Below are 14,355 nucleotides of genomic sequence, written 5' to 3' on the forward strand. Positions count from 1 at the left end.
GCTGAACGTAGTTTGTTGCGGTGGTGAGTGCACTCATTTGCATGAGGGTCAACCTTTCCCTGCATAAAGGAAACACTTTGTGATAATACTTAATGTTACCGACTGCCCGTGTTTCAACAATAACTTTTACTTGCTAATATTTCCCAAGTACCTCGGCTACTTACCTGAAACAAAAACATAACCTTTTGACAGTCAAAGTTAGAGAAAGTTAAACATTTTAACTGCGTATCGCTAGATAGAGTTTGAAATCGCACACCCAACCACAGAATCTCAGAGGTTTAAGTGTCTGCATTCTAAGAGTTTCTGCAATTTCTGACATTTTTCAGCTCAGATGATTGGTAATCTAATAAGGTTGCGGGGACAGCTATGGCAATTGTGTGAAGCCACATGTTCAAGTGTTATTTGTCATGCTGCTGATGATTAAGTGGAGATTTATTTAGCTGGGTGTGAACCTGAAATCTCTTAATATTTATAAATGCTGAAAGATGTCAAACCGTTGGTTTGTCCACTGTAAATGTGAAAAAAAAGTGAAATTGGAAGAAGGGATCACTCAGTCAAAGCCGAACTGAAACCAGCAAACTATGCGAGGGCCGAACCAAAGCAGCACTTTGTGACTTTAGTCGTAAATGCCCGAATCAACTAGACGTACAAAAAAACAGCACTAAGTTTTGACTCATTTCTCTTTGCCCTGTAATTGTGTTCTGTGTTGCCTACAGTGGTATGGCATGAGTGTGTTACACAGTCCCATGACTGCAAAAAACAGGCCATTGTGCTGCCATTGGACCTAGTTTGAGTAAATAAAGTGGACACAACATTTGTCATAGGCTGTACATTTCACTGTTTTGTAATGCCTGAAACTTTAAGACACGATTCAGTTTTGTCTGATTCCCCTTTGCTTTATGTTAAATTGCAGTTTTAACATCATCTTAAGATCACCACACCTTTCCTTTTAACAGCTTGTGACTTTTTAACCCTAAAGTTTAGTTGACACTTTAATTTAAGTTTAATGAAATGGCATTGATTAAAACCTGTAAAATGGTAATTGAGCTGCAATATATTTTTTCCGCACATAGTTTTGACACGCAGGGAGGGGTTTTATTCTGAAAGTGGAGTGATAGAACGAGGAGGGGCCAAACGAAGAGAGGATTTAAGGCTATAAAAGACTGTTTCTGTGTGCTCCAAGTCAACGTTTTGCCTTAAACCACAGCACATCCTGCTCCTGTGTGCACCTGAGGACTAGAGCAAAGTTGAGGTAACTTCCATTCTTATTTTTTTATCTGCTGCAGTGTCTTTTTATGTAATGGATCAGAAATGGCACAAAGGTGAAGTGAAAAATTCTTTCCTGGTCTGGATCCTGGGAGAGTTTTGCAAATGCTGCTCAAAATCTTCTTCTCTAGGACAAATAGGCCATAAAATGTGCTCTAAATTTAGGAACACAACAAATTTTAATAATAAAGATATCATTTAACTGGAACTCCTCAGACTGATTAATGTTGATTGGTTATGATAAAGGTGGCAGGAGTGGACAGGAAGGAAGTCCAAATCAAGGAAAATTTTAACTTCCTGTCTGAAATTTGACATTTTATGACAACTTGTGCACTATTATCCATATCTGACTTATTGACTGTAGATTAAATGAAATGTTATTATTTCACAGCAACAGGAAACATTAAGAAGCAAATAGAAAGTATAGTTAGTTTCAATCTGCATTGAAAAAAGCTGTAAGGTTAACAATGGAGAATTATTGTTACTGTGCATTCCTTCTTAAGTGCATATAAGTCACCGTGTTGACCCAAATCAATGTGCCACTATGTTTCTCCATGACTCAAGACGTTTACTGTGGTCATCAGCCAATTACTATGTCTCGTGGTAATGGGTAAGCCTTAATTATCTGGTATAGGAAGTTGGACAATCTTCCTGTTCTGCCGTGTGCTGACATCTTGAAAAGCTGTAGAGTCCTCTGGTGGTCACCTTGTGAACTCTGCTGTCAAAGCACAGTGTGACTACAGAGCATGTTCCCAGCTTGTAAAATAATAATGATAATATTTAAAAAAGCTTTCTTTTCATGTCTCTCTCATTTGATATCAGTGTTTGCAACTGCACACTAAGATTTAGCTTCTTTCTATCTCTATAAAGTCCTGTTAGGTTGTTTTTTTTTTTCTTAAATTGTGGTTTAAAAGGCTAAAATCAATAAAAGCTCCATTAATTTTTTTTCTGACAGGCAGCATGGATGTAAGTACTTCATCAAATTCTCAGATCTCTACTCTGGTAAGAATGAGTGCATTGCATTCTCCTCTGTTATCCAACCTTAATATAAATGTATAACTTTTTGCTTATGTTTGCAACTGCAAGTTGGTGTCCTCCATCGTGTCCACCTTCTCCCTCCCACGTATTTCCATCTTGGCTTTTGACCCTTCTCTTTCTCCATCCTCCTCCTCCTCTCCTCCTCCTCCTCCGCCTCCCCCTCCGCCTCCTCCTCTGTCTCAGCATTCTGATCCTCTGTGTGGCAGCTGCCCGTCCTCTGGTTCTGCCCCACAGGCTAACAGCCTTTGGCCCAGCCTGTCACCTTCTGGAGCTGGATTCCCCACTTGGCCAGGACAGGCCACTCAACCCGCACCGTGCTGGACAGGCCAGCCAAACACACCCTGCTGGCCTGGGATGCAACCAGCTCCAGTCTCTGTCCCTACTCCAATTCCACTCCAAGCTCCCACTCAAGTCGTAACACCACCTCCTGCGCCAACCACAACTGTAGTTCCAGCTCCAACTGCAGTGCAGCCCTGTCAGCCTTGCTGGCCAGGCACCCAGTACCAGCCTCCTCAGCCACCAGCTCCAATTCAAGTTCAAGTCCCAAATCCAACTCCAACTCCAGTTCCAGTGCCTGCACCTGCTCCCAGCATCCATCCAAATGTACCAGGCTGGCCTGCAAATCCCGGCTGGCCCTATAACCCGGGACAATCAGGGTGGCCTGGGCAGAATCCGTCCATCATGCCTCCACACTGGCTCCCACCCACATCTGGACCTCTAGTGAGTCAAATGCAAGGAACCGGGTGTGTCAGTTTGCTGCCAGGCTGTTTTACTGTGCTCCTCTCTCTTTGCTGTTTAGAGCGTGCCATACAACTTGAACCTGGCCCGAGGGGTGTATGACAAAATGATGATGACGATCTTGGGCTATGTGAAACCAAACGCTAAAATGTAAGCCTGCATCTGTGTGCCCTCAGTGTCTTTGAAAAACGAGGTGGATTTCATGTTGCATTAGGTTCTTGAGAGCATGTTTTCTTTAGTCTGAATCCGTCTGGTCTCCCGCAGGTTCACAGTGAACTTCCTGAGAGGCAACGACATCGCCTTTCACATCAACCCCCGCTTCATCGAGGCGGGCAAGCAGGTGCTTGTCCGCAACCACAAACTGGGTGAACGCTGGGGTGCCGAAGAGAGAGACCTGAAGGGTCCCTTCCCTTTCGCGCTTGGGAGCCCTTTTGAGGTGAGTGGCAGAGACCGAAATTAGATCAGGGCAGTGGGCTGAAGCACCCACGAGAGGCTATATTGTGTTGTATTAATCATTGGATCGCTTCAGAGCACAAAACAAACTGAAGATCACTTTTTAAATCGTTAATCTCAATTTTCAGAAGTTTAAAACAATTCTTACATTATTAATACTTTTAAAAACTAATAACTAATTAGATGAAACTAAACTAAAACTACTAACGTGCAATAAAATGAGTTTTACTGCTGATCCTTGTGCGTTTAACTGACTCTAGGTCACTTTCTCATGGGAAACGTTAGGCCTCGAAAAAGTGGAAAGGGTTGGAAAGTCGTTTGTGCAGGCGGGTCCTAGATAAGGGAGCTGCTATGCTGCAGGGAGGCTCCTGGAGGTCAGTGGGGGTCTCATGTTGCTCACTAACATCAATAACACTTATGTTTAACAGGCATCGTAAAGAGGAGACTAATCTGTGGAGCTGATTCTGTCTTTGTGTCCGACGGTCCTGGGTTTGTGTTCACTCACATCAATAACACAATGTGTTAACAGGCACTCGTTGCTGCTACTTCTTCTAATAACTGATGTGGTGACATTATAATGTGTACTATACAGTACATACAGCAGATGTGAGCTTTGATCTGTGCAGTATCACTTACATGTCAAATTGTAATACTTTGTGTTGTAAAGACCAATTTGACTTTACTTCTGTTGAACAGTAAGTCTCATTTTTTGTTCTTGTAAAATTAAAAACAGTTATCACGGGTATCACAGCCATGAGACAGATGCAGATAAAAGGAGCCAGGAGGTCAAAAGCTGGGAAATCTGTGGCACTCACGGGTCATTCTATAACCATGTTTTTGCAATTAGGCTAATTAATAATTCTGTGCTCAATTAATTTTCAGTGATCGCAGATTTTTTTTAACTTGAAATCAGTGATCGCATGAGAATTCACTTTTGCTGCTCCTCCTCCTGGGCCTGCATTTTCAATGTTTTCTCTAAAGTATTTGTTTTACAATGAGCATAAGTGGAAATAACACTGCACTTTTCAACTTGACATTAATTTAATTAATGAGAGGTGATATATTCTAACTGGACACTTCATTAGTTACACCTTGCTAGTATCTTGTTGGACCCCTTTTGGCTAGGGTTAGGGTCTTCGTGGCAACTAATACAAGAAGGTGCTGGAAACATTCCTCAGAGATGTTGGTCCATGTTGACACAACAGCATCAAACTGCTGCTGAAGATTTGTTGGCTGAACATCTATGATGCAACTATGAACACAACATCACAAACATGCTCTATTGGACTCAGATTTGGTGTAGAGGCTATATGAGTACAGTGAACTCGCTGACAGGTTCAGGAAAGCATTTTTGTGACGTGATCTGAGTTTTGTGACATGATGGGTTATCCAGCTGAAACCAGCCATTAGAAGATGAGTAGAAGATAACAGTAACAAAACTCAGGTGGTGTTTAAATGATGCTCTGGTGGTGTAAATAAAATATCCCCATCACCATTACACCGCCACAGTTGATGCAAGGCAGGATGGATCCATGTTTTCATGTTGTTTACACCAGATTCTGGTACGATGCTCACATCTGAATGCCACAGCAGTAATTGAGACTCATCAGCCCAACCTTTTGCTGTATCCCAATTCAGGGTCTGCAGCCTTAAAGTACGCAGCCTCAACGATCCTCAAGGGCCGCGTACTTAAAGACCGCTAAGGCCGGAAGTGCAAGGCTTGTGAAATGAGACGGTCTAGCCTCCGTTGCGCTGCCCAGGTTGCCTAGCAACCATGATACTAACAGCTGGAAACGTTTCATACAGCTTTGTTTGACAGAAATGAAGGAGAAAATCTTTTGTTCATTTGTTTGTTTGTTTCTACATGAGCTCTGATCATTCTCTGTAAGATTAAGCTCAGCTATTGAACGGCGTATATTTTAAAGTAAAGGCTTTAAAACCAAGATGGTACAAACGTCACTAATGTTTCATAACTTTGCTGACATGTGGCCAACAGTAATGTTTTCATGATCTTCATTATTAAACATTTGCACATAAATAAGTGACATAATATTCAGTACTTACTTAAAGTTTACTCTTCGGGCACCCCTCATCCGCTGTTTTTTTTTCAGCAAAATTATCCACACCCACCGCCGCGCTATGCATTCTGGGATATGTTGGGCCACAAAGTCTACACCGCCACGTCCTTGAAACTCAGGGAAATGAAGGACGCATTTGAAGGCCGCATTCGAATTGGGACAGCCTTCGTCGCGTCGCTGTGACGTAATCGGCCTTAAAATGCGGCCTTTAAGGCTGCAGACCCTGAATTGGGATACAGCCGTTGTGTAATATTGATGACCTTGTGCAAATTGTAGCCTCATTATCCTTGTCTTAGCTGACCGGAGTGTTATCCAGTGTGGTCTTCTGCTGCTGTAGCCCATCTGCATCAAGCTTCAATGTGTTGTGCAGTCAGAGAAGCTCTTCTCCATACTTTAGTTGTAATGAGTGCTTATTGCCTTCCTATCAGCTCGAAGCAGTCTGGCCATTCTCCTCTGACGTCTGGCATCAGCAAGACATTTTCACGGAGAAAAATGCAGCTCAAGCTTGTGTGGGGAAAATCCTAATAGATCAGCAGTTTGTAAATACTCAGACTAGCTCTTCTGGCACCAACAACCATACGCATTCAAAGTCACTTAAACCGCCTTTCTTTCTCACTCTGATGCTTGGATTAACTTAAGCAGGTCGTCTTGACCATGTCTACACGCCTAAATGCACTGAGATACTGCCATGTGATTTGGCTGGCTAAATATATTTGTTGAAGTGTGCCTAATGAAGTGTCCGGTGAGTGCAATGTATTTATTTCTTGACATTTTAGTGATATTAAATAAGGGTTTAATCGTTGCAATAGTATAGTAGGGATAAAAGATGTTGAACTTACTGTCATATCAGTCAAAGTTATTTCTTGGAAATTATAATCAGTGAGAATATATATTTTTTTATATATAGTAATACCTGGTGAAGAACTTTCTTAGCTGTACACATAAGATGTCATAGTCTCAATGTAAGGATGTCACTGGTGGTGTGTTCTCTTGCAGATGAAGATCCTGTGCACGCCTGAGACGTTCAGGGTGGCAGTGAACAACATCCCCCTGTTTGAGTTCCGTCACCGCATCAGAGAGCTCAACCAGATCGACAGAATCAACATCTTGCATGATGTCGTCCTCACATACGTCAATGTGGAGACACTTCCTTAAGAAATTCAGCTTTAGCCACACAGATGAACGCATATATACGACTGTGTGTTTATGCAGCAGAGATACATATACGTAGATAAATGGCGTGACACATACTCTTACGGTATTTACAGGGTAACGTTTCAGTTAATGTTTAGCATTATGCTCTAAAATGGGATAAATAAGCATGTTAGTTGGTCCTGTGATGTGTAAGGTAATGAGCTGAGCTCATTGTTTAACAATAAGGAATACGTCCTGTGCCACAGCACTAATCACTTCATGCACAGAGGCATTTGATTTTCTGTATAGATGCTACTGCTACTATTTTATTGTAGACAATAACATAATCTATAATATGAAAGTTCTACTAACTAATAGATAACAGAACTATGTATGCACCGATGTTGGAAAAAAACGGCAACACTGGTTCATGATTATTACCTCTCGATTAGTATTAACTGTAGAAATCCTTTAATAATAAATGTACAAGGGTCTTAGCGTAATCAAGTCCATGTTTTTATTGTGTTTTGTTTTAACAGATTGACACTATGAAACTGTATAACAGTAAAATAAGAGAAAATCTCTTTCAGAGAAATAAAAAATCAGCACAAACGTATAAAAGGAACTAACTGGATGATTGACTGTGAGATACATGTCGACAAGCAATCGTTTCACCAAAGTTACAGTGAGTTTTACAAGGAAAACACCATCAGCTACCTCTGTCAGCCTGAAAAGCTCTTTCCTACAGTAAAAACTCAGTGAAACCATTTCTGTCCTCACTCCTTTAAGCCCAAACGTTAGCATTTTTACCTCAAGAGCAGCATATTGTTAAATTATAGATATCGTACCAAACCCTTAAGCTAACATCATATTTGGGTCAAGGCTTCAACTTCCACAAAACAGAACAGCTACACAGACGACGAGGCGGAATTTTGAGCCTGGATATTTATACTGGGAACAAATAATGATTAGCTTCATCTTATGGACATCTTTTTTTTTTTAATTCAGTAAAAACTAAAAACATCTCAGTACGTTTCTATCCACATATATTTACTTTGCTTAAAAAAATATTACTCTCATCCAATTACTAACAGTTTAATAGCAGAAAAAAATAAATAAACAAAAGTTGTGTGTATAATTAACAAAAACTGTGGCATATTTTTAAACCCATGTGGTCTTCTAGTTTTGGACTACCTCTGCTCTTCACGTGACTTCATCACCTTTGTCCCTCCAGTGTTTCCCTTTGTAACATTCACTTAGAAAAATTCAATTAGATAGTTTAAAAAATGCTCCACAGACAAAGGAGAGCAACAGCAATGTGAAAGTAAGGCAATAAAAAAATATATATACATATATTCTAGACAATAATACTCAACATCCATTTTCCAAATGGTCTCTGTGCAAAAAAAACAATTGTGCATTTAAGAGTGCTATAGAGTCTTCGTCTCTCTTTCTCCTCCTGGTTTATGGGCCCTGCAATCATTAGTCTATCTCTTCAGGTCTTGGTGTCTAGTCTCTTTTCTACAGACTTCACCAGCAGCTCAGCGTACTGCTCCAGCAGAGCCAGGGCTTTCTCTCCGTCACCGTTTACCCCTGGGGGCCCTTCAGATTGGGGTGAGGAAGGATGAGGCAGAGAGTCCAGCTCATCCTTAACTGTAAGCAGCGCCTTGGACAGGATGCTCCTCATCTCATGTTGATCTTCACTGGTCTGTTGGTTATGTTGTAGTACCTGTTGTTAATGAACACATGCATATATAAAGTAAGTCAGCCATCCAAACTTCCAGAAATGAAAAAGAAAGCCAATGATGGAGTGAAATTGGTAGTACCCTGAACGACCACTTGAGGCTTGCCCAAAAGCAGAGTCAAGTCTCCATACTGTTTCATGTTAAAATACTCAACTTTACAGAAGAAATTAACATGTTTTCCACCCGATAGATAGAGCACAATCACTTTCATAACAAAGTGTGAATGTTTTTATAATTCACCCATTTAAAATCTGTTAAGCATTTAATATGGGCTACTTTGTAGCTACTTTGAATGGCAAAAGTAGCTACACCCATCTTGTTCACCATTTAATGTACTAAAACATACACTTTATTTGGTAAGTATATATTTTTTAAAATCTTTTTTTGCACTAGGCCACCTACACATTACACCAACAGGAGCTGCTCCACCCTGAAAACCCATGAGCCATGAAGCTCCCGGCACACAGGTTTTGTGCTGATGTTAATGACACAGGAGTTACTGAGTCAGCAAAGTGCTTGTGGTGACTTTAACAAAATATGTGCCTCAGTACTCAGCAACCCCGCTCTATAACGCTTCCACTTTACAGTAATATCACATCATGTAGTATCTGGGAGGGAAGAAATTTCACAAGCTAACTTTTTGCATAGTGGCATCCTATTACAACATCTCATTTAAATTTAGTAATGCTAGTTCTTGAAAACTTTTTTTTTCTCTCACAAATGTTTGTAAAAGCAGACTGCATGGCTAGGTGTTTGATTATATACACATGTGGCAGTGGGATTGGAAACACGTGAATTCAAAAATTAAGGGTTGTCACCAATGTTATCAATATAGTGTACCTTCCAGTGTGGCTTGCTATGTAGTTTACTGTACTAGCATCCCATCCAAAAAGTCCCTGCTAAGATTTTGGTGAGTTAAATTCTACAATTTCCTGTGTTCATTACTCAACCCTAATCAGCAGGTATCTGGATCCATGTTGTGCACAGATACACTTTATTGATACTTTATTGATACCCTAACCCTTGGTTGGATAATAGATTGGGTAGCATGCTAACCAAGCTAGCATGCTAACCAAGCTAGCATGCTAACCAAGCTAGCTAGCATTAGCTGATAACAGTTCACCCTCTTGTTTAAATGTGGTCACTTCTGACTATATTTAAAAAACAAAAAAAAAGCAAAAACAACAAGGTGAAAGCCATGTTGAGAATTTTAAAATGGGTGGGTTTAAAATGCCCAGACACTTATGTCTTTTATGCAGTTTATGCAGTCAACAGGCAGCCAGAGGCACACACAGATGGGCAGTGCCTTTATCTCTTCATTCGCTTCATCAGATTATAGATGTTTGCTTTTCCCCTTTGTCTTATTCTCTCTCTGTTTCCTGCTTTCTATCAAGTTCTCCATCCACCCACCATTTCCACACATTCATATACTCAGACGCACACACTGACCGTAGTGTATAACATGACAGTTTTCCGCAGACTGCTGTGAAGGTCGGTAACAACCTGCCTACAAGTTTCCAAGGTGACTGGGTGATCTGCAGAGAGAGATAGAGAGAATGAAAATCAGCACGCACACCCAGGAGCACAAATAGCACAAACACAAGCGTGCGCTGTAGGAGAGCGGTAAACGTTGTGCAAAAGGTTGAAGAGCATATAAGGAAAAAAGAGGGAAAAGTTGGTATCAGAAAAGAAACAAACAGGTGAGGAGGTTTCTGCAAAAAGCTGCAGAGCTGTAACAGTGTAAACTAAGAAAACTGCTTTCACAGTTTATATCATCCAGCAAAACAGTTTCAGGTACAGAGCTGCTATCACTTAATGCCATTTAAGGTTTCTGTGTTTTTCAAATTGAAATGAAGCGAAAAGAAATTCCTGGCCTTTGAAAGGCGCTTATCATTCAGGGAACAGCCGGTAGGGAAGTATGACGAAGGGGATGGAGTTATTGTAAGATTCACCAGAGCACTTTAAAACTATTAGATACCTTTTATTTACTGAGCGAGTGAGCAATGTGAGGAAAACTCTGCACTGCCCATTAACTGAGGCTTTGTATTTGACGTCACAGCAGAGTCTAAGTAATATTCAAATTCACCTGCAAATTTCCACAGATAATGGAAAACAGTACCTGGTTCATCCTTTTCAGGAAGTACAGATGTGCAAATTTTATGAAAATCATCCATATTTTGATATTAGAGGGAAGCGAGAAGAGGGCTAAATACAAAGAAGCTAAAGGAATGAATGTAACAAAATGTAACAAATATAAATGTAACAAATGTAACAAAAAAAAGCAGATATTTAAAACTTGTTGTTCTGTCATGTGTCGTCCTTGTAAAGGTCTAACTGGAAGCAGGCAGATAATATGAGATCGATAAGAATGACAGGCAGTACTGAAAAACATCAGCAACAAATAAGAGGAGGGTTGGTTAAAGAAGTCGTGGGAGGACAAACCTGGCTGTGGGCTTGATGTGTGGGCCTGTTCAGGCACCAGAGGGCACTCTTTAGCTACAGCCACCTGACCTGGCTCCTTGGCACTGGGAATAAAAGCCAGAAATGTAAGTCAGTTGCAGTGGCAGTACTAATTCTTGTATATAAGATACCCAGAACTGAACAGATACGATGAACAAATACTACTGCAGCCAACTCATAGTGTGTATGAAGCAAATAACTAGCAATTTGATGTGCGACTGTTAAAAAACATCTAGCAAAGTCTTCACAAGTGATATAAAACTTCACCTCTCAGAAACCGAGTCCCTTTTCTGCTTCACAGGCAAAGAGGAGTCCAAACTTAGAGACAGGTGCCTGCCTAATGCTGAAAATAACAAGATAAAATCACGTTCAAGCACACAGTTAGCCGATCGGCTCCTTAGCTCTGTGGAGACATTAAAAAGTACACGACTGGCCGGCGTTCTGACCTTGTTTGTTTAGGGGAGTAGCTCTATGGTGACATCCGGGGTCTGTTGTAGGAGTAGAAGCCCTGCTGATACTTCCAGACCAACTTGAGCTTGGCTTCACCTCCAGGCACAGGCTGCGTCGAGGGCTGAGCGGCTGCTTAGGAAGTGGGATGCGAGAAGGAGGGACGTTCTGGCTGACTGTAGGATGAGGTGGAGTCAAGGAGGGACTGTTTGATAGTGGAAGGGACGATTTTGACGGCGCAGAGGGTGGGAAAATCAGGACAGGAGATGAGGCGAGCACGGGAGGCTCCGTTTCTACCTCCACAGATGACCTCCTCCTCTTGGAGAAGAAGGGGGAGCCTGGCGGGGTCACTATATGGACGGCATCTCCAAAAGAGGAGGACCGGTTTTTTGCCACAGAGCTAGCAGTGGGGTTCATGTAAGAGTGCTGGGGCTTGAGTTTAGGGCTCTCCCACGGGAGTGGGGACTGGGATGACTGTGGGGACCCAGAGGAGTGTGAAGAAAAGCACGAGGATGGTCTGGGAGAGGGTTCATTGAGGAAAAGCTGCTGAGGTCTCTTGTGCAACTCCCTCTGGTCACTAGAGGGCAGAGGGGAGGAAAGAGCTGCAGAAAAAGACAGTGAGAAGATTAATATGACTAATTCTAACTAATTCTTCTGAACTGATTCAGAAGACTACAAAGCAGTTACTTGCAACTCATGTGGGAAAATACACTGATTAATTTGGCAAATTTCAAAGAAACTGTAAGTCGGAAATGCAAATTATGTTTAAATACACTCTTGAGGCAGATTAACTTTCTCACAGTTGCCAGCGGATGGAATTACTGTAGTTCACTGAAAAATCAGACACAAACATTACAGGAACCACAGACAAATAAATGAGTGAATTGAAACGGGATCAAACGTACAGCGCGTGGCCAAGTCCTGGGCGGAGCGTGATTTTTGGATGCACGTCCTGTCCAGCAGCAGCGAAGCTTTGGGGGAAGGATTAGAAAACCTCCAGAGGTGGGACCCTGCGGTCGTCTTCTTCTGGGGTCTAAGCGCAGGAGGACTGCTTCTCTCCTGAGCCCTGTTGAGACGCGATACAGCAACTTTACCATCTGTTCACGGCGCCCGTGAGTATTTTAGTCACATGACTGGCAGGAATAAAGCACAGTGAAATGTCTGCTGTTGTGCTGACATAGCCTTGTGACACAGCATTTATCCCCCCGTGTTGTTCACACTGATCTTTTAGAATCATTTAATGACTTTTATGCTTTTCGCAGATCCGGTTTTGCCTCAAAAACAAAACCCCCATGACGCCTCTTAACGTGTGTGCTTTCTTCTTACTTTGGCCCTTGAGCTTTTCCAGGGGACACGGGACTCTGATTTTCCGCGTTCCCGCCTACGCCATCTTCCATCAAGGGCCGCACTTTTGACACCGGGGGCTTAATGGAGCGGCCGCCTTGTTCCTTCCCGTTCGCTTTGGCAAACAGAAGCATGTCTCTGCGCAGAAAGGTAATACCGGGTAAGAGAAGCAGATAAGTGAGACACACATTATTCCCCTAACGTATGTGCAGATTGCTATTACTCTCAGGGTTGTAAAGTCAATATGAAGCCTCATCCAGCAGTCAGTTAGCGTAAACTTTAAACAGGAGGTGGTTGCACTGCTTAAACAAGAGATACCATGTGAATTAGCGAGCTTTAGATGTGCTGGTAGGTGGATTTGGAGACTTCTGCAGAGAGCCGCCTCTTTAACAGTAGCTTAGACATGAGGGTGGAATCATTTAGCCCCCAAAATGTGAAGCTGTTTACACTTAAACATCTCCACCTCCGAGAATAAAAAAAGAAAACAATTTCCTGCACAAAATCACCCGTAGAGTTAAACTGACAGCTTGACTAGACAGGGAAAGTACACAGCGGCGTGTGAGAGTCCGCATGGGTTTGTAATTATAGCTGTTGAATCCACATTGGTCTGAAGTGGTCAGGCAGTACCGGTTATTATGTCCTCCGGCCAGGAAGCGTGAAGACATACTGAGCCTCGGGACGCTGCTCTGCTCAGCTGTGGATGGACATCAAGAAAAAACAGAAAGGAAGAAAATTGAGACGGAGGCAGGAAGTAGAAGTGAGACTGAGAGGATAATCAGTGTCGACTGTGTCTGAATTTGCACGTGAGGTCATTTAAAGACTTCTGGGAAATAAAGCAATAATTCTTTTCTCCGTGTCTGGAGGTGTTAGCCACAAACAGGCTATACATTAGTCATAACTAGACATCAAAAGGGTATCAATCTTCTGGCTCCCAACAACAAAGAGAATAAGGTTATTTCCCTAAAGCTCCAAGCACGCCTGTCTGTGTGTTCTGTGTTACCTGTAGTGCAGCCATCCGACAGCGTCTCAAAGTTCCGCTTGAGGAAATCCACTCGATTGCATCCGCCACCGTCCGTTATTGTCCTGAGAGCCTCGTCCATGCTCGTCACCCCTTCCCTTCGCTCCTCGTCCTCCTCCTTCTCGTCGTTCTCCTCATCCGAGCTGTCCTGACTCAGATACTCTGCCTCTGCGGGATCTGAAAGCGAAAGCAAAATCAGACGCAGCAGAGACACAAGTATGACAGAGAAACCAAAGTCTTCAGTGGCCTTGATACAGCCCTTACACGCAGGGAGGGGGGGCAGCAGGTACTCTGTAATCCTTAGGGAAATAACCAGCCTGGTAGTTTTATCTGACATTTCTCTTATCGAGCCTCGAAATAAAATGAAATAAATAAATAAAATCCACATCTCTCTGCACGCCCAAATCCCTCTCTGCAGGTATGAGCATCACTCTACATCGAAGAGATATTTTAAAGCTCTCCTGGACATTTTAACTCGTGATTTGAAATCCTGCATTTGGCACACTTCAGAAAGAAAACCTGAGACTGAGCACAGGCAGGCAGAGAGTACTGCAACATGAAAAAACCTCACAACGTGAAGAAAGCTCCCATTTTTTTAGCATTATAAATATACAAAGACCTCTCAGTTATGCTG

General features: G+C 42.2%; 2 protein-coding genes across 6 annotated transcripts in view; one reads left to right on the plus strand and one right to left on the minus strand.

Moving 5' to 3' along the window:
• Positions 1–1,026: 1,026 nt before the first annotated feature.
• Positions 1,027–7,214, plus strand: LOC146501359 (galectin-9). Of its 3 annotated transcripts, XM_085131789.1 has the most exons (7): positions 1,027–1,252; positions 2,222–2,268; positions 2,488–3,024; positions 3,104–3,192; positions 3,307–3,478; positions 3,756–3,869; positions 6,570–6,765. In XM_085131789.1, the coding sequence occupies exons 2-6, from the start codon at positions 2,227–2,229 to the stop codon at positions 3,834–3,836; spliced, it is 921 nt and encodes a 306-aa protein (XP_084987915.1). In that variant the 5' UTR covers positions 1,027–1,252; positions 2,222–2,226; the 3' UTR covers positions 3,837–3,869; positions 6,570–6,765. The 3 variants fall into 3 exon arrangements, with proteins under 3 accessions (XP_084987915.1, XP_084987914.1, XP_084987913.1); XM_085131788.1 differs by lacking the exon at positions 3,756–3,869 and having other exon boundaries at positions 1,039–1,252; positions 2,539–3,024; positions 6,570–7,214; XM_085131787.1 differs by lacking the exon at positions 3,756–3,869 and having other exon boundaries at positions 1,044–1,252; positions 6,570–7,214.
• The window catches only part of LOC146501360 (mitogen-activated protein kinase-binding protein 1-like), a 28,457-nt gene continuing 19,424 nt past the window's right edge, over positions 5,323–14,355 (minus strand). Inside the window, exons 25-33 of one of the 3 annotated variants that reach the window (XM_085131775.1) lie at positions 13,704–13,898; positions 13,331–13,397; positions 12,686–12,841; positions 12,265–12,425; positions 11,359–11,961; positions 11,180–11,255; positions 10,895–10,977; positions 9,902–9,987; positions 5,323–8,436 (exon numbers count right to left, since the gene is read on the minus strand). In XM_085131775.1, coding sequence (XP_084987901.1) covers positions 8,203–8,436; positions 9,902–9,987; positions 10,895–10,977; positions 11,180–11,255; positions 11,359–11,961; positions 12,265–12,425; positions 12,686–12,841; positions 13,331–13,397; positions 13,704–13,898 — 1,661 coding nt within the window. In that variant the 3' untranslated portion in view covers positions 5,323–8,202. Of the gene's footprint in view, positions 8,437–9,883; positions 10,978–11,179; positions 11,256–11,358; positions 11,962–12,264; positions 12,426–12,685; positions 12,842–13,330; positions 13,398–13,703; positions 13,899–14,355 lie in introns of those variants that run through there. The other 2 variants (XR_014869153.1, XM_085131774.1) reach the window with 2 other exon arrangements.

This window comes from Neolamprologus multifasciatus, chromosome 15, assembly GCF_963576455.1.
Source record: "Neolamprologus multifasciatus chromosome 15, fNeoMul1.2, whole genome shotgun sequence".
NCBI classification, from domain to species: Eukaryota; Metazoa; Chordata; class Actinopteri; order Cichliformes; family Cichlidae; genus Neolamprologus; species Neolamprologus multifasciatus.